At 35.1% G+C, this 24,845-nt stretch overlaps 1 protein-coding gene across 3 annotated transcripts in view; it reads left to right on the top strand.

Moving 5' to 3' along the window:
• LOC105211322 (hemicentin-1) overlaps window positions 1-24,845 on the top strand; it is a 428,984-nt gene that overhangs the window by 352,825 nt on the left and 51,314 nt on the right. For all 3 annotated transcript variants that reach the window (XM_054227746.1, XM_054227750.1, XM_054227748.1), the window contains exons 7-9: window positions 15,617-15,757; window positions 16,624-16,755; window positions 18,111-18,208. In XM_054227746.1, the coding sequence (XP_054083721.1) occupies window positions 15,617-15,757; window positions 16,624-16,755; window positions 18,111-18,208 (371 nt within the window). The remainder of the gene's footprint in view (window positions 1-15,616; window positions 15,758-16,623; window positions 16,756-18,110; window positions 18,209-24,845) is intronic.

Here is a 24,845-nt window from a genome sequence, read left to right as displayed (position 1 = left end):
ACATGCTTATCAGCTGGAAATAAAAGAAACTGCACAAAATGCCAGCAGCAAGCGCAGCTAAAACAACAACAACAACAACAAAAGTAACTTATAAAAACAACAACAATAATACTTAAAGCGAGCGCTTCACAACGAAATTTGTTGCATTAAAGTGCTTTAGCGCTTTTATTGTTACTGTTGTTGTTGTTTCTGCATACTTATCTCCATCTCGCATTTACTCAAGCCTCACGCTTAGCTTCAGCTTCAGCTTCTTAGCTCAGCTCAGCTATACTTCGCCCGTAGCTGTGTAACGGCGCTGGCATTAAAGCGCTCGGAGCTGGCTCTGGAAATTGAATTTAATGCATTCGCAGCGCGCAGAAATAAAAATAACGGCAACTGTCTGTTGCAATTGCCTTTGCTGCGTAGCTGCTGCATTGCGCGCATTTGCTGCATTCAAATGACTTCTGCGCTCGGCGTACGCTTTGTGCGAAAGTCGGCGAATGAATTTATCAGCAGCTTTTCGCTATTCAAATGCCTGCTTCAATCAGCGCGCTGCCTCTCATCAGCTGCTGCTGCTGCCGCTTGGTGTTAAAGTAGTGCATTGAAGTGCGAAAATATTTTAATTGTCAGTTGCTTTTCGCACGCGGCATCTTATTAACTGAGAGAGTGAAATGTAAGTGTGTCGCCTTCTTAGAGATAATCTTAAATTAAGGTAATTTAGATGTGAAAACAAACATACTTGATACCAATGGGATACCTAAGACTGATACTAAGGCAAAGCGTTCATTTCATGTTTCAACGGGCAATAGTAGTAATGAAAGACTGTTTCAGGTCCTTATATTAGAAAAAGTTTTTTTTTTTTAAATACTTCACAGCATTTCGAGAACTTTCTTTTGCGCTTTGCCTAAACAATTATCCACAACATAGACATCAAGCACTTATATTAAAATATGATATTTATCAATAAGTCTGAGATGACGTGATCGAAATTATCTACTAATCTGGCTAATCTTATCAGAAATAATTGTTATTTATTATTCTATATGTCCGTTCCTATGCCGTTTTTTTTTCTTTCAAGCATTAAGAGAGTCATCCCATGTGAACCTGTTTTTTAGTGATTTTTAGAATTATTTTCTAAGACCAGTGAATAGATGGAGCTTTAAGTTTATTATCATTTTTTAACATATATTTCGACAATATTTCGACAATATAAATATAAATTTTAAGTTACAAACATTATGTAGAAGATAAGTTACAGTTTTCTGAACACCTCCACCTCGAAAAATTGGGCTCGCACTTCCTCCACCAGTCCGGCTGATTAGCTTATCGGAAATGACATATTAATTTTTATACTTAAATGCTGGAACGCACTACGATCAAGTGGATATACCAAAAATTTGACTTTTGGTAGACATTTGAAAACAAAAATTGAGAGGTTTTTTCTATAAAAAATCGAAGTTTTTGAATTTTTTAATTAATAATAGAGCCTTCCATGTGTTTACATGTGTTACAGTTTTAAGATGTTTCCAGCTGGCAATTGTGCGCTTCGGACAGCCCCTTCTAACTGGTGTATCTTTAAAACGAATTTCTAAAAATCACTTTACTACCGTATTCAAGACATGTTCCGCTTCAATCACATGGGACGCCCTTTACTTTTTTTCAAAAATGCATCTTACTTCTTCATTAGCGTTAAGCACTATTCAGAAACACGGAGTTTATCAAGCAAATTTATTTTCATGATGATTATTGAAATGAAATCCCGATGTGCCCTTAAATTTGACTTGACTGTTTCCAAAAATTGGCATTCGTAAATATAATGCGATAAACTCGTGTTTATGATGACAAATGTACAGATAGTAATGTAAAAAAACTTTTATTACGTGTTTACGGCATACAAATTTTGATATTTAAGGGATTTTGACAACAGCGAACTTAATCTACATACAACGCATATTAAATGTTAATCATAATATATACTGAGTTTCTTTAACACTACCCTCTCAAAAATTTAAGTTGTTTTGTAAATTACAAACCCAAAACCTTAAACTCGTGTTTATGGTGCAACTAGAATCAAAAATATTCTTAAAGTGACTTTCAGGCCCAGGTGTTCTGCTGTCTCGGTGCTAAGAGATTTGTAACCAATGAAGAAGTGAAGTCTCAGTTGGATGGCGAATTGAAGAAGCTGAGAGTTGATCTTCGAAAAGTTTATCGGTTTCCAAAATTACTTATAGAGAACAGTATCTCGGTTTTCTATTTTTTATTTTTTAAGTCCAATATTACTTAACTCAGAATCAGAAGGAATAACGCTACTAAAATCCGGTATGAAATTTAAAGAGTGAGAGAGTATTTTCTAATGATAGTATACTCACTTATAAAATGTATTAGATGTTCCCTATGCACCATTAAAAATACTTGGAAATACTATTCAGTGGACCGAATAAGTAAACTAGATTTCAAATAAAAGCTTTAAGAAGTGCTATATGAACACATAATAGAATAATTTATAACTCTCTCAAAGAGAACCAGAGAGCCAGCAGAGTTTTAGCTACATTTATAACGATTGTATGTATTTCCTAATATTTTTAAAGCAAATGGAAACACACATGGGTTATATGATGTTCAATTAATGGAGTGAAAAACGCTGACTGACTGCCTAACTGACTTACAGATCCGTGTGCCACGTAGAAAGACAACACAGAGACACACATAGCCATGTGGCTTGTGAGCGAATTGCCACATCCGAAATCGTGTTTATTGAAAACTTTGAACATTTCCCAACATTGTCACATTGTCATGTGGACGCCAAGCGGTGATGCTACTGACTGAGTGACTACACATGTGCCGTTAGTGAGAGAGCGGTGTGGAGCGGTGTGTGGAGCGGTGTGTGTGTGCGTTGTAATGACCATGAATATAATGTTTATTGAACTTTTACACAACTACTAAGCAACATAATAATCATATTTTTTGTCAAAGTTGGACCATAGCATAAACAACAACAACACACACAGCGAAGCGTAAAACTAAAAAGAAGTAAAAAAGCGCCGAAAACAAAAGAGTGAACAACTGAAAGAAAAATACCGAAGAATATCAAATGTTTTGTAACTTTTTATGGATGCTGAACAAAGCGCGGTCCTATATAATGCCGAAAATCACAAACGGAGTGACGGAAGCGGACAGTTAGATTCGGTAGTGAAAAGTAGTAGTAGCGCCACTGGTGCGCTGCGTCCCCGCACGGGTATGCATTTCATTGCGAAATTCCTGCTCATTTCTTGCTTTGCGCTCTTTAGTTATTCCAATGCTTTGTGCTGTTGCTGCTGCTGCTGGACTTTTTATGAGGAGCGTAAATTACTTTCAGTTTGTGCACTGATGATGAAAAAATAATGTCGGCGAGCAACCATATAAAAAACTTTTTGCGCTACGAACGAAATTTTTCGCCAACAATGGGGACACACACAAAATAAAGATGGGACAGCCGAAAATAGCAATAACAACAACAGGCAACAGCTACAATGAGGAGATGAGTACTGTAAACAAAAGTAGCGAAAAGATAAAATTATTGTTTAATGATGGCCAAAGATGTGACTGCGCTGGACGGCCAGCGATGTGAGCGACCGGACACCGAGCGCACAAAGTTTTGTTAATGCGAAATGCATGTGTATGTGTGTGTGGGTGCAGCGCATGGCTCGATGACGCTGAAAATGATGGAGCAGAAATGAGTGTACAATAGCAAATGGGTCGCATAAAAATAATGAAAAAATGGTGGAAATGCCGAAAATCGTTGTTAAACATTTAAGTAGCCATATTCTGTCGCACATTTAATTACTTAAAGCGATACTTATGTATTTTACGGGAAGAGTGGGCGCATTTTTTATTGATACTTGGACCAAGGCAATGATGTTGTTACTTTGTTGGCGGCTTTTTTACATAAATTTGCCAGCCAGGGTTGCTAAGTAAGATAAGTTAATGATACTATTAGAACAAAAACAATATTTCTTATTGTTGTTGTTGTTGTAAAATATATTTTTGTGATTTTTTATGGTATGAAGTCCAGCGGACCCTTGTCGGATATCACTACTCACTCTTTTAGGTGGTGTCATGGACTTGACTGTCTCGACAACTTAGCACACTTGGGTCTCTTCAGAACTTAAAAAACCTCAGTTCTCTACTTTAATGCTCTCTGTAACGGTTCATTTGTTATTAAGAGTATATTTAAAAGGCTTAATCTTAGCGCGAATGTCTTATTATGTATTTAAAAACTCATATGATTAAAGACCCTGTAAATTTCGTCCGACAAAGTTCAGTTCCTGCTAGGGTGTATCTTCATTTGGAATCTCCGTACTTTGGAATATGTAACTACCTCAGTTGCCTCCCAAAATATATCAGTTTGATGCAATTAATAATCGATTTCTCCAAAAAAAATTATTAAATTTGATAACTTTTCCTCATTTGATTGAGTTTATCTTGTTACCCGATACTCTATTTAACCTAACCTATAGCTAACCACTTTCCAAAACCAATATGTGGTCTCCAAGAAACTCTTAATCAAAATTACAACGAGAACTAAGCAATCATCTCAGTGACTGCACTAAGCACAGGCAGACGATTGTCTAGCAAAAACTTATGAATTTTTTATTTTACAAAAACCAAAAGACACTTTATTAACATAACAAGAAAGAAAGCATACAGCATACAAACGACCAATCAAACTATGCAAGCACCGAGCAATAGACACTGACGAAAGCATTCCCATGAAATACAAATGTATGTATATAGTCATCGCATGGGCGACGTCTGTGGCAAGTTTGGCGACTGTGGCGGCGGCGACAAGTATAGTTGTTGCGGCTGCCCTTTGTCAATAATAAAATGCATTCATTTTCTGCAAAGTTTATTCGTCTCAATCGACTTTATGAATATTTGCTGCTGCTGCTGAAAGAACTGCGTCGCTAACGGCCAGAGTCCAATGGGCGACAGTTGTACGCCACCCACCAACCGCAAGCTGCTGCGGCGCACTCTTGGCTGGCATGTAGTTAGCAAAAAACACAAGCTGCATATAGAAGAGAAAAAAACAAACAACAAAAGTTCAAAAGTAAAAAGTCCAATTGATCAAATTTAATGGTTTACTGCTTTGATGACTACGGCGAAAATCACTCAAGCACTTAGCGAGTCAGTGAGTGGCAGTGTGGCAGCTGCCACAGACCACAAGTCGAACTTCACTGAAATTTCCATGCGACAGCGACAATGCAATAACAACAACAACACATATAACAGATTTCGTTCGTCGCAAATTACAAGAAAATTTTAGTTGGAAAGTTTTCGCAAATATTTGTTATTGATAGATTTGGCACATCGTTTGTGGTTGCTTATTAATTTATTTTTTATTTTCTTTTTTTGTTTGTTATATCTTTTTTGATTGCTCTTCAAAGTGAGTCAAAGAAAAGTTTTCAAATATTTATTAATTATCATAAGCGTAGTCAATTGTTATGAGCTGTTTGATGACAGTTTATTTGTAATCAATTAATGGCAAAAAACAGATTTCGGTTGGTATTTATTTAGACTTGAATTGATTTTTTAGTGCTTTTTACAAAGAAACTGTCAAGAATAGTATCTGTAGTATTTCGACTCTATTTAACCTTATCACTTCATTTTTTCCGCTTATTTTATATGAAAAATCAAACTTAACACTATTCAATTATAATTCGAATACTTTTAACTGAAATTAATAATGGGCGGTGCCACCTTTGTTAATAACAACTTCATTAATTTTATTTGGGAGAGAACTCTATAGTTTTGTAATAAAATCTACGTAGTGTAATGGTTGACCAAATTAGTTTTATGTCATCGATTAGTTCGTTTTTGGTGGTATACATTTTGGTTTTGTATCCAGGCTTTTACATACTGAACAAGCTTCAAATTCAGCTGTCATGCTGTAAATACCATTCTAGATTGCCAAAAATCTTTTTAAAAACTGGAAAGCTACTTTTTCAAATTCGATTACATTTATTTGCATTCCTATTTGTCGTTGAAAATTGCAATTGGCGTCAATCATAATATGATATGGCTCTCTACTCCGTTACACCTTTGATCCGAGTATATTTGCGTTTCTAATGGGGTCCATCCATGGCGTACATCATGGAAATAAAAACTTTTTTCATCTGGACTTTCAGAAATAAATTTATTCTCATCCAAAAATATCAGATGATGCCACAACTGAAAAGGTTAAGCGTGTTCGATCCTAATTATTAGGCGTATTTCTTTTTGTAAATTATTAAGTGGTGGATTTTTCTTTAGTTTCTGCCTTATTAAACTTTCAGCTTCTTAACCACCTTTTTAGTAGTTGCTTTGATCCCTTTAATATTATTATTTTTTTTTCAATTTTGACGGAGGAGTCGTGACAATTTGAAGCTTGCCTAATTATACACCGCTCGCCTGCTTCCGTAAATCGACGATTACTGCCACATTTGAAGCTCTTTTCATAAGTTTCTTTATTTCGAAGAAAATTGAAAATATCTGATGACGCAATTTTTGTACTGTTTTGGTTTTTAATTCATTAAAATTTTATAAAAAAAACGTATTGTGTCCTTTTCTAGCTTATTTTGAGGCACATTATATCAAGTATGTTAAAAAAAAATTTTGTTGCTCTAACTCAAATAGTATGGAAAATATTTGGTATCAGCCAAGCATGTTTGGGAGGGCGTTATCCTGATGACGCGCAGTCTGTATATGTACTTTTTCAACTTTTTTTTTAACGAAATGTTCTCATTCATTTATATATACATGCAATTTCTACCAGATATTTGGTTTGGGTTGCTTAGTGTTGCCCACTGCGTATACGTAACATTTTATTTCAGATGAGTTGTATGAAAATTTTTACGGTAACATAATTTTACTGGCTCTTATTATACAAAACGATATAGTTGCCTTATAAAATGAACTAGTGTAACTAACGGTTTATTTCACAAGGATAACCCTGCCTGGAAAAATTAAAAATTTTCATAAAAAAGAAATATTTTCCAACTAAAAAATTAAATATAAATATATAAAACAGAAATATGTTGAAATTCTCCAAAGATTTATTAGTTCCAGGATTTTTCAACTTCAATAAAATTTTTTAGATGAAACCTATGCAAAAAATTTACTAGTTTTGGTCTTTTTACAAGTATGGAACGTGTCCTTTGAATTCTGTATCAAAAATATCAACACTGAAAACCTTCTCAGAAGTCTCGCCAACTACAACAACTTCAAACTCAAGTTGATAAAATAACTCTGCATCTTCGGATGAATTCTTATGGAGTTGCTTAATCTCTACTCAACCCAACAAACAACAAATCTTTAGAGCAATAAATAAAATATAATGCATGTAAAGCGTTATACTTAAGAAGTAAGAATTGTGTATATGTCTATATGCATATTTTAGTTTCTTCCTCACTTTCAATTGATGACCTTTTAACGCTTTAACTTATAGTTTGGGTTATAAATTTCCGTACACACAAAGCACCAAATGTGGAAGATAAGTTTTGCTTCAGGCTATGCCTCTCTACCCTTCACTTGTAACTTTAACACTGCCGTTTTTCCTATCATTCCATTTGTAACTGTAAAATTCCGCAATTGTGCTTACAACATATTTGCGTAATTTTAATTACTGCCGTTATTTATCGTAAACCAGAGCCAGCTGTCGCCTGCTATGCCGCACCAAAGCCACTCTTCACTGAACCCACACGTACCCTCTCCGTTCGACAGGGTGAACCAAGTGAATCGGCCTACAAATGACTTAGCCAAATGCTAGCTTGCACTCTCTGACGCTCTCTCTCTCTGTCAAGTGTTGGTGTTGCCTTGGTCTGTGCAATTTGCTTATTGCTATTGTTAATTTATGTCAGAATATCCACAAAGTGTCAAGTGGACCATCATTACATCATGTTTATGTTGATGCAAGTGTGTGTGTTGGCTTGGCTTGGTTGCTTGATTGTGGTGTAGTTAGTGCGCTACTACTACAGCACTCATAAACAGCATTACATAAGTATGTATGTGCGTGTGTTTTTGTTTGGTATAATTTTTAAGGTCCTCATATACAAACTATAAACTTATAACAGTGAACTACCCATTCGAGCTACGGCTGCTATATTGTACTCGTATGTTGTTGCACTTTTTGTTGTTATTATTTGTGCTGTTATTGTTGTTATTGCTGCTGTTTGTCCGGTGTACATTTGCGGCAAATTAACTGTCCGTGCATGTTTTCTCATTCGTTCATTTAGCCACAGACCAGACCATAAATCACAGTCGAGTTGTTATCATTTGACGGCAACATATGTTGCAATAATTGCATGCCACGCCCTGTCGCTTCACTCACTCATTCACTCACTAACCGCTCACTCAGTCAGTCTGGTCTGTCCGGACATCAATGCAGTTGTGTACATGTACTCATATAAAGGTGTATGTATGTGGTTGGCATCATTTTGCAGTCAAAGTTGGAAATTGGCAGCGCAAACACTTGAATTTGTCGTCAGAGTTGCGAAAGTTTCGAAAAGTTAAATTCTTCAAATATGCAAATTTGCGTCAACTCAAAACTTGAATGAGTTCAACTGCGTGAGAAGCTTGGCAGCAGAAAGTCCCAAAAAAAAAGCACCACAAACTCGCTCAATCTACTAATGAACGCAGTCTGTCGACAACCTGTTTTAATGACTGCTGGCATTCGCTGACACACCTTCAAGTACACGTATTTGCATTTATTTCGAGACGCGCTTTTTTATGTGTTTGTCGGTGGGTGTTGCCATATTATTTAAAATGTCAATGATGTAACGAATGGTGTATTAGGCAGACATTTGTAGAAAATTTAGACATTGCTGGTCTTTACTACCTAGATCAATTTGGCTTATTTTGCAATATTATTAATAAATTATTTATTTTTTTATTTTTAGGCACTTTTTCTCTATGCAGTCTTTATAAACTTTCATACACAGTTTCTTCTTCTTAGTCTCACGTCGATAGATTTCGGACTAGTAACATAAAAAATAATTAAACTTATAATTTATATTTACTTATAATTTGGTGGAAACTGATTTCAACTAGCCTATTTCAGTAATATAGGGTACAGTTTCTGATTAATTTAAAAACGGGTTTTCAATCTGATGCTACAAAAGTAGACCGATGGAGATGGCAAATAACGTCATATTTTTCCCGCTCTTTTGACAGTTCTCTTCAGTAAGGTTTGTCATTTCATCATGAAAAGATAAACGATCCAACAACGAGTTCAAATTATTAAAATTGGTCTCTCAGTCGTAGTTCTTAAGTGTTTGGCATCTTTGTGACGTCGTTGTGGCGAGTTTTGCGAAAATTGACCTTGATTGACCTATTGACCTACATCCTTACAAGATGAAATTGGTGGAAGAACTGAAGCTGCTTGACTACCAGAATCGTCGTGTGTTCGTGAATTAGGCTGAGCAAGAACTTAAAAATGATCCGGATTTAATCGAAAAATCATCTTCAGCGATGAGGCTCATTTCTAGCTGAATGGCTTCGTCAATAAACAAAATATGCGTTATGGTTCAGGCAGCAATCCACTCGTACTCCATAGGCCGTACTTCCTCCGTGATGACGTTACTGTGAATGGAAATCGATACCGCTCTATGATTACTGAATATTTTTATCCAGAATGTTATGGACTTGGGCAAGATGTGGTTCGAACAGGACGGCGCCACAAGCCGCACAACGAATGTCACAATCGATTTAACCCTGGACGGTCATTCTTTTTTTTGTACATTAACGTCATCCTTCGTCAATATGACGACGACTTATTTCAAATCCATTTTGAGTAGGGTGTGAGTCGAAATAATGAACGCGTTTTATTTTTTTTTTTTATTTATTTATTTCATTATTAATAAATACAAGTCAAAAATAAAAAGGAAAACTTATATTCTTTTAACTTAAAACACGATCAACACGAACAATTAAAAACATATTTACAGTGAAAATAAAATAGTCCGTAGTCATTTTGACGAAGGATGACCGTCTAGGGTTAATCGAAACCAAGCTTGGGGAACGTGTTATCTCACGAAATGGCTCAGTCAATTGGCCGCCTCGGTCTTTCGATTTGACGCCGTTAGACTATTTCCTGTGGGGCTACGTCAAGTCTGTGTTCTATGCAATCAAGACAGCGACGATTTAGGCACTTCGTACGAATACCGAATGTGAAATTCCAAACATAATGGCATTTTGTAGCGCTCTGATTGAAAAACCCAGCATTCAAGCTTTGACATTTACTGATTTATTGGTGGTGACAACTAGTTACATTTCGACTAATTGAAAACTGTTTTCAGAAGTACTACGATCTAAGTCATTTAAAAATTATTTTAATTTGAAATATGGCTGGACGGAAATATGACCAGTTTACAACTAGTTACGAGTAGTAAATTGCTTAACGAGGATAATTTGAAATATATTCAAGATTTACTTTATGTGTCACTATGGTATATTCGGCCGCTTCTCAGCCTACTTTTATGAAAGAGTACGCATTTCGATCCATCTTATAGAAAATGGAGTTATATAGACTAGATCCCAACTAGTGTCATCTGAACCAGTTCAGGACTAAATGCTCAAAATTAGTGAATACCAGAAATAATTGTTGGGAAACTGGTTATAGATCATTTTGGTCTTGATGCTTTCGAGTTTGTTATAAAATTAATTGATTTTGAACTAGTTTCATCAGTTTCTTATGAGCTGTTTCTTAACTAGTTAAAAAGTAATTAATTCAAAACAGATTTGGAAATTTCTATTGAGAGGTGGGATTGCAAAGAATTTTAAAAAATTTACTGAAATAAAAACTCTTTTCATACCTACTTTCTAGCTCAGATAAGCCTTCCCTTTGAAAATTGTGTTCGCGATGACATTTTTGGGAGCAAAACCTTCCAAAAGCTTCTCCTCACAGTACTTTCTTTCATCAAAAAAATGCATTAAAAACATTTAAAATCCCTATTCTAATAATTTCAACATATTGCTGCCTTGTATTGATTGGAAGCAGCGTCAGATTTCCACGCATTGCAATCAATTTTGGCGTGTCGAAAATTTTTAGAAATATTCATCAAATGTGGCATGCATGTAAGCCTTGTGTATGTGTGATGTGTGTAAGTATTATTGCGGCCGCTCATTATTGTTGAACAATAATGTATTTCACGCTGTCGACCACAATTTCGGAAGCTACCATGCAAATGTTCGGTTTTGTTGTTGTTGTTGTTGTAAGGCACCACTTATCAGTGCCGTTGTTTATTTGATGTTCCAGCTGCGTGCACGCAAATTTGATTTAATGTTATTGACTTTTCACTTTACAAAATCAAATGGAAATTCATTTTAATTATGATTTTCATTTGCCGTTGCGGTTTAATTCAGTTCGCCACATTTTCGGTGCTGTGCTGCTTGTAGATTATATATTTGTATGTTGTTGTTAGCTGTATTTGTTTTTGTTGTTTATTTTTGTATACTAGTTCGTAATGTAACTGACATCAAGCTTAAATAATTTTTGTTAATGCTGCTTTGTCATTAAAGCGAATTTTATGGAGGAGCATACATGGCGTATGAGTAACCTGACTTGATACAAAATTCAAAATTGATATTTTCTAGCAAAAAAATTGTTATTCAATGGATTTTTGTTAATAGAAATTAACTTTCTTAAACTATACATTACGCCAAACTGCAACTAATTTATTAATTTTCTTGAAAGTTACCATCGCTTCACTCACAAACCTATAACTCACACTCACCTACACCCAAATACACCCAAAGCCTCGACTGTCTGCTCCATCAGCTGCACATAAAATTTTCTATTATCTCTAAGCCAAAGTGAAATTTCCATAATTTCGTCTACTCACATAACAATGAAGTAAAAATCTATTTATTTGCACTTTTTTGCTGTCATAAAACTTTGCCTTGTCTTGTCTTGCCTCATGCGGCATGTGCATGGCAATGTGGTCGACGCTTTTTTTTTCATCTTTCACTCTTCTTCTTCTTCTTCTTTTTTTAACTTAACTACTTTGGAGCTCAGGGGTAAATCGTACCTTAGATGGGTTAGTTTGAATATCAAGTGAACTAAAATCAGAAAACAAAGAAACAAGAAAAATGAGCGTAAGAGAAAACCACATTCAAGGACGTAGAGCCGAAGTAGTAGAGCACAGATTGGCTGCCTCAAGCTGGCATACCACGTTGGTTGGCTGGCCGTTGGTGTGTCATGTGACTATGGCAAACTAAAACCTAATATGGAAAATTGAAAATATTCCGAAGAATTGAGAATTTATAAATTATCATGCCGTAAATGTTGGATAAGCGTAAATACAAATAAACGCATGTGGTCCCATATAAGTTTACACATATGTATGTATGTGTGAGTGTGTGTGCGTAGTTTTTGGGTGCTTGGAAAGTGATTGGCGTGCATATGCAAAGCTGTGTGGCTACTTGACAGCTTGTCGGAGTATGCATATTAAAAATTACATACAATGGTTCCTCATATACTTATATATAATATATATGTATATGTAATAGGTATATATTGGGTGTGTGCGTGTGCGTGCAGCGCTGCTTCTGTTTGTGCAAAACCATTGCAGTGTAAAACATCATCACTCAACGAGACTTCGGTTGTAAAAAGCAGCATAGCACTTCATAATATCAAGTAATGCATCCACACATATACTCGTTTCGTACACTCACGAACAAAGTAATTCTCTATTTTCAGCCTCAAAGTGCATATATAACTTGTTGGAATATTGTTGCTGACGAAAAATAAAATTGAAAATAGTTTTTAGAAAATTTAGATTAAAATTTAAGACATTTCGAAAGATTTTATTAGCGTTTGCCATACAACATTGAACTAAATACCTTTTGAACTCACATGTATTGGTTACCACAGGTTGCAGTCTCCCCTTTATATATATATATATATTTGGCGTAGGAACCGCTTTAAGCGATTATATCCGAATCCACCAGAGCGTGCCACTCATTCCTCCGCTTTTTGGCGCCAACTGGAAACACCAAGTGAAGCCAGGTCACTTTGCACTTGGTCTTTCCACCAGAGTGGAGGTCGTCCTCTTCCGCGGCTTCCTCCAGCGGGTACTGCTTCGAATACTTTCAGAGCTGGAGTGTTTTCTTCCATCCGTACAATATGACCTAGTCTCCTCTTTACAACTTTCTAATTAGCTTAATAAAGTTTTATTTATTTTTAGCTATGAATTAATAGTTCAGTTTATGGTGCATATGAATATTTAAATTCTTACAAAGCCATATGCAAAGTAATCGTTAATTGAAGATTTAAGGCATAATTTGGCAATGCAAAGCCAGGGGCATGTATTTGGTTTGAATAATCAATAGAAAAAAATTCAAATTATATACTGAGCTTAATCTCATTTTTCAAAACAACAAGCAATTCTGTATAATCGCTTCTGTAAAAGCCTTTCATGCAATGTAAAGGGAATAAAAAATCGTTTATAGACTTATAACAAACATTTTATATTATTATTGTTATATGAGGGTCAACACTTGAATTTTAAATTCACACTTAAAAAAAAATAAATAAAATTTCGGTTTGCTTTACTTTCGGTAATATATTTTATGAATAGGTCTACAACTTTGCTTCCGCCGTTTTTTTGTAAATTTAAGTTTTTTTTTTTTTTGTATAAAAACGGTTACAAATGTCGATGAGCCTCAGCCGCTCTTTTCTTAGATTTAAAAAAGAAAAGCAAAATTTCCCGCAAATGTCGAGAATTCGGCTCAAAAAGTGACATTTTCAGTTGAGAATAAGTTTGCGATGCAAACAGATCTTTACAAATATTTTGTTGGGTTAATGTTAACAAGATCGATATAAAAAAATCGATTTAATCGACCAGTGCTCTACCTTTACCCTAGAGACATCTATTGGAAAACGGCGGAAGCAAAGTTGTAGACCTACATACATCGGACAAATTTATAATAATTAATAATTAACTTTAGAGGCACTTTGCTAGTTGCCCCTAAATGTAGGCAACATTTTACTTTTCTAGCTTCACTAATATCGTACAATTAAACACTTTCTGTTTATATATTTTATTAATGTTGGATTTCAAGCTTAAGAAATTGGAACATTTCCATTTTAGAATACCTAAATTTTTTAAATAATTTCAGTATTCCTAAAGAACAACACTGGTCCTTGTTATTGTTTCCTTATGGTGGCAAAGATTCTTTCTCTACAATAATATATCGAAAAATATAATTTATTATACTATAATTTGTTTAAAATTATTAGATTATAATGTTTGAGGTGTGAAACTTCGCTAGGCGTAGCACAGTAGCCTAAATGTAGGCAACGTTTTGTTTTTAATTGTTTGTAATACTGTTAGTAAGATTAAAGTTACACAGCTTCTGATTAGTTTTGAAGTATTGTAATTACTGAAGAAACAATTTGGTCCATTCAACCTCGAATGAGAAAAGCTTTGGAACATTTCATAATCATTAAGAAACTCAGATTATCTTAAAAGTTTGCTTTACATAATTTTATATATATTTTTCCTAAAAATGTACAGAAATCTGTGCTTTGCATATTGAGACTTATTAATTAGTTTGAGAATTGAAATATATTTTATAAATACTAATTTTCGATACATTTCTATATTTTTGAAAATATTTCTAAATTAATTGATATGATCTTGAGTTGGGAAACTTCGTTAAGCGTGTATACCGTAAGGTATGCAACTTTTTTCCACTTTATAATTTATAAAATTCAGTTAGTAGACTGCTGTGATGCCATAATTAAAAGAATAAATATATATATATACTTGTGACTAAAACTAAATACAAATTAATTGCATATTTATACCAAGTATATTTATAAAAAATTTATACAGGTCAAAGAAATACACTAACCCACATTTATATACCACAAATAAGCTAAAGATTTTCCACATTTCTATTACTAAAACCCCACATTTACCATTGCGTATATAATATATACAGATTGTGCAAGAATGTTAGTAATTTACATGAAATTGCAGGAATTGTTAAACGGCTGCATTGGGGCTCACATTTCCCTTAAATCTTAATTTGAAAACAGTTGTAAAATAATTTTCACACAAACACGCAGCGCACATATACATACTACGTACTTTACTTTACATATATTTCTTTCTATGTATGTGTGTGTGTGTGTGCCTTTTGTGAATTTATGTGTGGGCCCCGGAAACAATATTGCCTTTAAATGCAAACGACTTTTGCTGCAAAACCTTTAGTTGCGTTTGCAAATTCCCAAACATTGAATTAAATTGCTGTGCTGTCTATGGAAGGCAAGCGACCTGACCATAATAATTTCAAATAGCAACAACGCCAATAAAATGTAAATACGTTAGCAATTGTATTTAACTGGACTTGTGTAGGTATGTTGGGCAGTGTCAACGCCACACTCGACCGCTTCCCTTTCCAATTGATTTGTTTGCTTTGGAGTACATGCACACACACACACAGAGAGAGTGAAAATGCTGTTGCGTATACGGCATGGCATCCTGTTGCGTTGTGTTGTTCTACATTTTTTCTTGCCTTCTGCTTACACTTGTCTATTTTGCATATTTCTAATGTTACCTTCTCTCGTTCTGCTTGTATATATTTTCATGCCATTTGCTGTTTCGCCTTTGCACAGTGCCACCAAGGATCCATCACATTAGCACCGGCGGACATTTGCAAGTCAAAAAGGGCTCATCGGTGCGTATTGAGTGCTCGGCCTCCGGTAATCCGACGCCGAACGTAACTTGGAGTCGTAAGAATAATATTTTGCCCAACGGTAAGATTTGAATAAGTTATAAAACATTTCAAATAAACATACTTTGCATATTATCCTACCCGCCACCGCCTCGCTTCCTGTGTCATTTCCAACTGTACTTCCATTCTGTGTTTCATGGTTTATTGTTTAAGTAAATATTTTACGGACTTTTGTTTTACTTTTACGTTTTTTATTTTACTTTACTTTTTTCAACTTGTTTGTAGGTTAGTTGAAGTTTTTTTGTTTCCTGTGCACATATTTACGCACTTCCGCCGGCGTGGAGCGTTTGAGTGTCTGTCCGGCTGTATCAATGGAGTTGCTGCATTTATCAAAAAAGTAAATAAATAAAATCCAGAATATAAATATAAAGCCAAGAAATATGTGGCACAGCGCCTAAAAGCATGCTACGCCAGTCATACATATGTTTGTATGTGAACGGCACAGTGATGTCAGTTGATTTAATTAAAAGTGCCATTCAATTTTATTGACTCGCATTCCCGCAGCCCAATTGCTGCATTGGTGTTGTTTACTTTGTACTCACACTGCGTACTCCACTACGGTCTATTTTTTGTTGGTTGTTGCATTTCTTTAATTTTTTTATTTACTTTATTTATTACACTTTATTTTTGTTTTTGCTTTTGTTATTTTATTTTATTTTTTTTGTTTTACTTCGACAATTTGCCATGCCACATTCTTCAATTCCAGCATCCTTCGCATATCGACCATTTCCTCTTTCGTGGCGTTGTGCATTTCCTTCAACTCCAAACACCCGCTCTCATCATTCAATCACTCCGTTATTCCATCACTGCAGTAAATTTATTTTATACACATATCCCGTTTCGTTCTCTTTTTTATATATTTCATTTCCACCGATTTCTCTGGAACAGGCGAGGAGAAGCTACACTCGCACATCCTGTCGATCGAGAACGTGGACCGGCACAAGGGCGGCGTCTACATTTGCACAGCCAACAACGGCGTCGGTCAACCGGCATCCAGTCAAGTCGTCCTGCATGTCCTATGTAAGTTGCAAGTACAAAATCGCTTTTCATAAATATTGTACAATATAATGTAGTGAAGTAGTGAACGCAAAAAAAAATTTGAAAAAAATCGTAACATTGAAGCATCAGGCCGATATGCAGTGAAATACCGACGGCCGTCGAACGGAGTACAAATGAAAAGTACTCGTATTTATTTATGCGCTCTTATATGCAGAGGTTCTCCGTGCGTTGCGTTTACGCATATTTTTCGCCGATATGGCAGTATGGGTGCCTGTGGAAATTCGTCTGTTTATATTTGTGTAAATACTTTGCTCTTTGGCAGCACTCCTTTCCAAGTAAAGGCCTTCAGTTAAATTCGATTAGCGAATGCGTCGAAAAGGGTTTGGTTAAGTTCAAAGGAAGTAGCTACTTGCAATGTAAATTTTTACCGTTATTATTACTAGATTATAGTATACGAACCAGATTCGGTATTTTTTAAAGAATATTGTCTCTGTATATTGTACTTATCTCTTTTACTAACAAGTTCTTAAAAGTTCTTAGAGATAGAGATATAGATAGATTACAAAAGAGCTGAGATAGACATTGAGATTGAGACTGAGATTCAGACTTAGATTGAGAATAAAAGTGTTATTGAGATTGATATTGACGTTGAGATAGAGATGGAGATAGAGATAGACATGGGGATGGAGATGGAGATGGAGATAGAGATAGAGATAGAGATAGAGATAGAGATAGAGATAGAGATAGAGTTAGAGATAGAGATAGAGATAGAGATAGAGATAGAGATAGAGATAGAGATAGAGATAGAGATAGAGATAGAGATAGAGATAGAGATAGAGATAGAGATAGAGATAGAGATAGAGATAGAGATAGAGATAGAGATAGAGATAGAGATAGAGATAGAGATAGAGATAGAGATAGAGATAGAGATAGAGATAGAGATAGAGATAGAGATAGAGATAGAGATAGAGATAGAGATAGAGATAGAGATAGAGATAGAGATAGAGATAGAGATAGAGATAGAGATAGAGATAGAGATAGAGATAGAGATAGAGATTGATATTGTGATTGTGATTGAGATTAAAAACTCAATTGAGATGAAAAACTCGATTGAGATTGAGACTGAGATTGAGTTTGAGTTTGAGATTGATATTAATTATTGGGGTGAATAGACATTATACATTTAAATACGTAGTTTATTAAACTGAGGATAGTCAACTTAAAGACACACTTGAGGTTTAGTTTCAAGCATTTTGAAAGTAATAAAATGAAGGATCATTACGTTTAAAATAATATATTAGTAATACTAGAACTAATTTCACCAGTCTCCTTCAACGTATTTACAAAAAAATATTTAAAATTTCTTTCCATTTCAGACCCACCCGAGATATCCGTTGAGCGCCCTATCGTCTTTTCCGGCGAAGGACACGAGGCAATGCTGGTCTGCATAGTCCACGGGGAGACACAACCTGAGGTATATTCCACTTAAAATTATTAAAATAGTAATGCCATAAAAACAGTTACATATATATTAATTTAAAAGTAGTGCTCGAGAGCTTTTAAAGATAACAAAAACCGAAAACTCCCCAAACACTCAACACAATACAAACACTATCATTTGCGGTACGCTTTAAGTATCTCCTTAGCAAAAATTAAATGCGCGCCGAGAGTTCATTAGTGAGTGCGACCGGCAGTTGATGGAATTCGGTGCCATTATGTGCGACCACTTTGCGCATTTAAATGGTTATTTGGTTATATGATGTTTATGTTTGCGAGTTGTTTTTATGTCCCTCCTTTTCAAAAAATAAAAATACGGCTTAAATGTCTGCTTGTATATGAATGTGTGTGTGTGTTGGCTTCGCTGGAAATCATCATTTTGAAATTGGTATTTACGAACGTGTCTGCGGTCAATGCACAGAAGCGTGCATCCGAAAGTCAGCGAACTGTCATCAAAATAAATGTGAGCCATGTATTCATGCTACAACAACATATACAACAATCATCGCCGCAGTTCAAACACACATGCACACGCCATTCACTCGCTAGCAGCGAAAGTGTGGAAAAATAATTGCGTTGGGCGGCAACACAGAAACCCGAAAACACAACAACAAATACACAAAAACAAAAAATGTCAATTGACGAAATTATATGAGTGAAATGCAACGCTTTCTCTCTGTTGAAAACCGGCATTTCTATGGAAATTATTATGCACACTAAATCCCCTGCTCAGCCGGTTGGGAAAGCTCGCTGGCGCGTCATCATACGCCATTTTCACTTTATTAGCGCGTTTTTCTCTGAATCACTTTAGTCAGCAGTTGCATGTGTGTGTCTGTGTGTGTTTGTGCATACTATTTTGCACTTTTCATTCGCTCGCCGCTGTCATTATGCGCTCGCAAATGTTTTATTTTTGCTGGTCACATTGGGCGTGGCAGCGCTGGGGTGCGCTTGTTCAGCGTTCATTCAGTTGCGGTGCAGAAAAAAACTTTTCCGCATGCAATTTGTACATTTGCCTTCATGCGGCTATTCATTTCACGGCATTGACGCATTTGTTTTTGCTCGCCATACCCACTTTACATAACTCTCATACTTATTTATGTTAATGATATACAGTGTAGTATACAATTCGGTAGCCAACGTTTGAGGGGTCGTGTTGTTGTACTCAAATTATATACAAAATTATAGTTTTTCAGATATCGCCACCTTTGCAACTCACCTGCTCCAAAGCTTTCGATGAAAGCTTTCACAGAATTCCACTTTAAATCAATAACTCATTTCCTAAGTACAAAAATGTTAAAAATAAAATTTAATTTATTTCACTTAATCATTCTTTGCAACACGCTCACTTATGAGCATTTATGACCTCTTTAAAAACCACTACAAAACAAACAACATTATAAATAAAAAATATTGCTTTTTCCTTAATTTGCTCGCGTGCTTTCGCTCGCATATCTTCAGCGCATTTTTAAAATGAGAACAATTTTAATGAATTCTCACAATTTACTTACATATGCAATGAGTAAAGCGGAAGAATACCAATTTGCACATTAGGGCGCGTACAATTATTTTAAAGAATTATTTTGACTAACTTCTTTTTAAAGGTACCTACATTTTTCACTATACAAGTATTTGTATGGATTTTATTGTTCGCTGTTTTCACTAAATAAGCTTTTAACTTTCAGAGCTTTCACTGAAAAAGCATTTGACTTTTGGAGCTTTCACTGAAAAAGCTTTTAACTATCGGAGCTTTCACTGAAAAAGCATTTAACTTTTGGAGCTTTCACTAAAAAAGCTTTTAACTACCGGAGCTTTCACTGAAAAAGCTTTTAACTTTCGTAATATTCACTAATATCATAAATAACAATTTTAACAAATTTAGGCTGTGAGCTTTTACCTTAAATGAAAGCTTCATTATTTCAGAGCCTTCACTCATTAAAAACTTGAATACGTTTTTTGTAGTTAAAATAAATATCCATAATAAGAAAGCATTGAGATAATTGCCAACAATATTTATTTCTCTAAGCTTCTACTGTCTATTAATATCCACCTTCCTCTCCACCACAAATAGTTTTATACAATTGCATTCTTCTTTCTTAAATATTCCCCCACCTTAATATTCCAATTTCATATTGTCCAATGCAATGCACCATGGTGAGCGTGTTATTTTACCGTTAATTATGTAAATTACCTGAGCGCTAAATTGCATTGCAAACAGCGTGAAAGGTCATGCAAATATTGTACTTCGCGGCATTCCCTTGAGCAACGAAATTCGAATGCACACACACACATACATACAGTGTATATACCATGCATAAACGCCATGTGAATTCATGGCGATTTTCAAATGACCCAGACGTAATTTCAGCTGAGTGCCCGCGTTCAGGGAAATATAAATATGTACACAACTGTTTATTTGTATATAAAGTAGAATGCTGTAATTTTCTTTTCGAAAATGAAAATGGTTTTACGAAATATAATATGATACCAATAATTATGAAATACTAATTAGTCAAGGCTTCCTTGTTCCATAGTGAGTCAATATTAGTGATAAGTTCGTTGAAATCTCTCACCTTCAGTAAGCTTGGGCCTTGGTATATTTTATTTACTAACAGTATCGAAATTTTATTATTTTATACTACTAGTCAGCGACAAGACAATCGAAAACCCTTTTCAATTTTATTTACTTCGTAAACACTTTTTCTGGATATCTGGGTATTCTCTGCTAGATCGCTTAGATATTCTCGATAGACAAAATGTACTTGAGGTAAAATAGAAGACTTTTATTGCGAAAATTATTTTTCGTGTAAAAGTGTTAAGGGTATGGTTAACAATATTAATTATTTATTAAATCCCCCAAAGATAGTCAGAAAAATTCCTATTTTAAAGATAGACAGAGAAGTATACTGCTTGACACTGTGGTTGTGAAGTGGCCTACAGTTGGTATCAGTCTCTGATTTGGGAATGTAAGAGGCAGAGAGTAAGAAATAAAGCTTTTATTCAGCTGCATATTATCTTCTGACCCGGTAGATGGCGCTCAAACCCAACAAGTATTTTGCTAAAGTGGAAGATTTAAATGTAATTCAATTACGGAAATTCACTTCAACTAAACAATTTATTTTTTAAACTTTCAATGAGTGAAAGCTCTGAACGTTGAAAGCTTTCATGTTTAGTGGAAGTTCGTAGTCTAAATATATTATAATGATTATTTATACATGCTTCAATGTAGCTAGTGGAAGCTCCGAATTATAAAAGCTTTTTCTTTAGTGAAAGCTCTGTGTCTGAAATTGGATTTGAAAATAAACTATATAAAATTCCATGCGATATTAGGTAATTGAAAAATTTCCCCACAAGCCTCTAAGTAACAAAACTGCAATTACTAATGTAGAAAATGTAAAAAATGTCTACTTAATTAAAATCGATTCTTGGAATTATCATATTTCATCTGAGGTACAAACCACGTTGAGGTTAAGAATTATTTACTGCGTTCATTAGATATTCATATGTGGCTCGGTATGTACGTATGCGAAAACACGTGTACTTATTAAGCGATTGCCGTTGCATACTCAAATAATTCCAATTATGAGTGTCGCCTGAAAGCCTTTAAATTAATGACGAATTTCTCAAAAGCACTTAAAGCACGCACACACATATATATTCTCCACATACAGACACCAAAAAGCATATGCACAGATTGATGGCATTGCAGCATTGATGAATTGATGAACATAACAACGTGTGGCGTGGAGACGCACTCGAAAACGTCAGCATAACTAAAAACACAAAAACAGCTAAGCACAACAACAACAGCAATAATAGCAGCGATGATGATAATGATTCACCGCACGCATTCACACCTACCTAAATAGGCCATCAACACCAACATCGACAACATTACGCATTTGCATTGACAAGCGAGATTGACAGCACAATTTGAATTTGCATTCGTTTAGCTCATTTCGGTTATGAGCGTGGCACTTGCCGCCGCATCCTGCTGGCTCCGCGCATATGAGCATATTTTTTGTATGTGTGAGTGTGTGTGTGTGTTTGGCGGCGCAGTAAATTACTTTGCAAATTAATTTTCAAATTAGAACGGCGAATATAAGCAAATCGATTAAGCAGCCAACGCGAAAAGTGCTCGTCGACGCTCACACCTCGAACTCCTAACGGTACACACACACCAAGCACACCGCAAAATCTACATGTGTGTGTTTGCCTGTTCGACTCTCAGCTATTTTAATATTTTAATGAATTGATGGATTTGCACGTAAATCAACTCGAAAACACTTGAACAGCCAGCCATTCAAAATGAAAATTGTATGCATAAGCGAGTGCGAACAGACTCTGCTCAGCTCAACTCAGCTCTGCGGCGTTGTGGCATACAGTTAGACATGGGCTGACTAAATGTTGGGCTGGCTGAGTGGCTGAACAGTTGGCTGAGCTGTTGGTTGACTGCTTGGCTTCGTTGGTTTGTTGCTGGCTGACAGACAGGCTACTGCTACTACTAGCTTGTCGCTTTGATTGATTGACTTGCAGACTTGCTGCAATCTGCCAGCCAGATTTTATAGCAAAGCGCGTCGCTGCTGCGGCATAAAGGTGTTATTATTTTATGCGGCTCGAAAGGGGCTCTCTCAAGCTTTGGCACTTGTGTGTGGTGCTGTTGACGAGAATAATCAATGAACTCACATGGTTTGCGAACGAAGTGCTTACATAAATAAGCGTTTGTGTGAATGTGTTTATATGTGTGTGTGTGTGTGTGTGCTTGTGGCATGTTTGGTAATAACTCATATATAAATCATATTTGTTTGAATTTTGTTGATCAAGAGATCACAAGTCAAGTGTCAAAATCACTTAAAGTTGTACAGACTACACTTCTAACTGTACATATACTACAACAACACAACGCAGCGCAAACACTTAACAAACACACACACAATAATAAGTATGTATATATAATGGACATGTGACACTCTGGTTTGAAGTGAGTGGCAGTGTTGTTGTAGAAGTGCTATTAAATATTTGAGCAATTAATAGCTGCGATTGCCAAGTAATTATTGCTAGTATCGTGTAAGTGGAAAAAATAACTTTGTACTTATAGTTCAACTAAATATTACAAATTGCTATTTAACCCTTTAATGCCCAATGTCACCTATAGCCAACATTGTAGTTACTCCTCCCATTTTAATTCGGGCATGAGGGGGTTAAAGTATTTACAATATTAAATGCTTTACTCACTCATCAAAAATTATTTTAAAAAAGTAGTTTAAAGCTCCACTACTTACGCTTTCGCAACGCCAAAGCTATTACTTTTACCTAAAGCTCGCACACGCTTATGGCTTGTTTCATTTTCAACTTATCAGATGGACCCATTTTAGATTTTCTGACACTTGCAAGTAACTACAACATAATCTCTGTTGATACTGATAATTTTTCAGCTTGCTTAAAGCAAGAAGTTGAAAGTTTGCTGCCGCAGCTGATTTATTTTCTCTTATATTCATACAATATGTCTAGTATATAGTAAGTAAATATGTATATATATGGCGCTTCATATGCATGAAAGTGCTCTACACTAACACAAACTAAGTTTTATGTTTCGAAATTCGGTAGAAGAGTGACTAAGCTACATAATAAATTAATAATAAATTTTGAATGCAAAACTAAAGCTCATAGTAGGGTACCAAAAATTCAAGAGATTATATTATGAAGTTCTTAGAAATTCTACTAAGTATTCCACAAAATTTAGATAAAGTGTGGATTTTTAGATATTGTTTATCGAGAAGAAAACGCATATAAATTAATGAATAGAGCTTTATTACAAAGATAAGTGTTTGCCTTTAATGTTTTAAAAACGATTTCGTGGAAGTGACCGTCGCGGTTGGCTCGAAAAGATTTCAGCCAAGAGGCCCAATTTTCGACATTTGACCACGATTTGGGCCATATGTCAGCAACAAATGATGTTCCGGAGTCAGTTTGTTCATTGTCAAACCGAACTGTGCATAAATCAAATAACAGCTGACAAGAAGACTAACTCCGAAGAAAGAATTTTCTCATTGAAAATCACACGTTTGAAAAACATGCGTGCCTATATTTCTTAAGACAAATGAGATTTAAAGAAAATAAAAAAATCAATGCTTATGAGTTTAGCCATAAATATTCGTAATTTTTAATATTCTAACAAACATTTTTTATGTTTCTTATCACCTACAAATCTTTCAAAATACATATTTTTCATATAGCCGTGACATAGTCCAGCGATGCTTTCATTATCTACTATGTGAAAAATCCACTCCATTCCTCTTCGGTTTCCCAATATGAAATATGATTTTATATTCAATGAAGATTATCACAAAATTCACTATAAAATTTCTCATTCATATAGACAAAGTAACCACCACATTATATGAGAAATCCTTGACACTACTAAGAAGTTTCGCCACAAATAAAAAAAAGTTCAATCTTTGATCTAGAATACCAGTAGTTAAGGATGAAGGCTTAGATTACTAACAGAAGACTGTCAAAGGTCCATTTCATACAATCGTTCTAGAGTTATGAATCTCAAATTGTCGACGAAGGTGACCTCACTTGACATCATATAGCTTGTGTTAAGAATTACGCTA

This window comes from Zeugodacus cucurbitae, chromosome 2 (assembly GCF_028554725.1).
Source record: "Zeugodacus cucurbitae isolate PBARC_wt_2022May chromosome 2, idZeuCucr1.2, whole genome shotgun sequence".
In the NCBI taxonomy this organism is placed as follows: domain Eukaryota; kingdom Metazoa; phylum Arthropoda; class Insecta; order Diptera; family Tephritidae; genus Zeugodacus; species Zeugodacus cucurbitae.
Note: the sequence above shows the minus strand (reverse complement) of the source record. Positions and strands in the feature narration are given on the sequence as shown.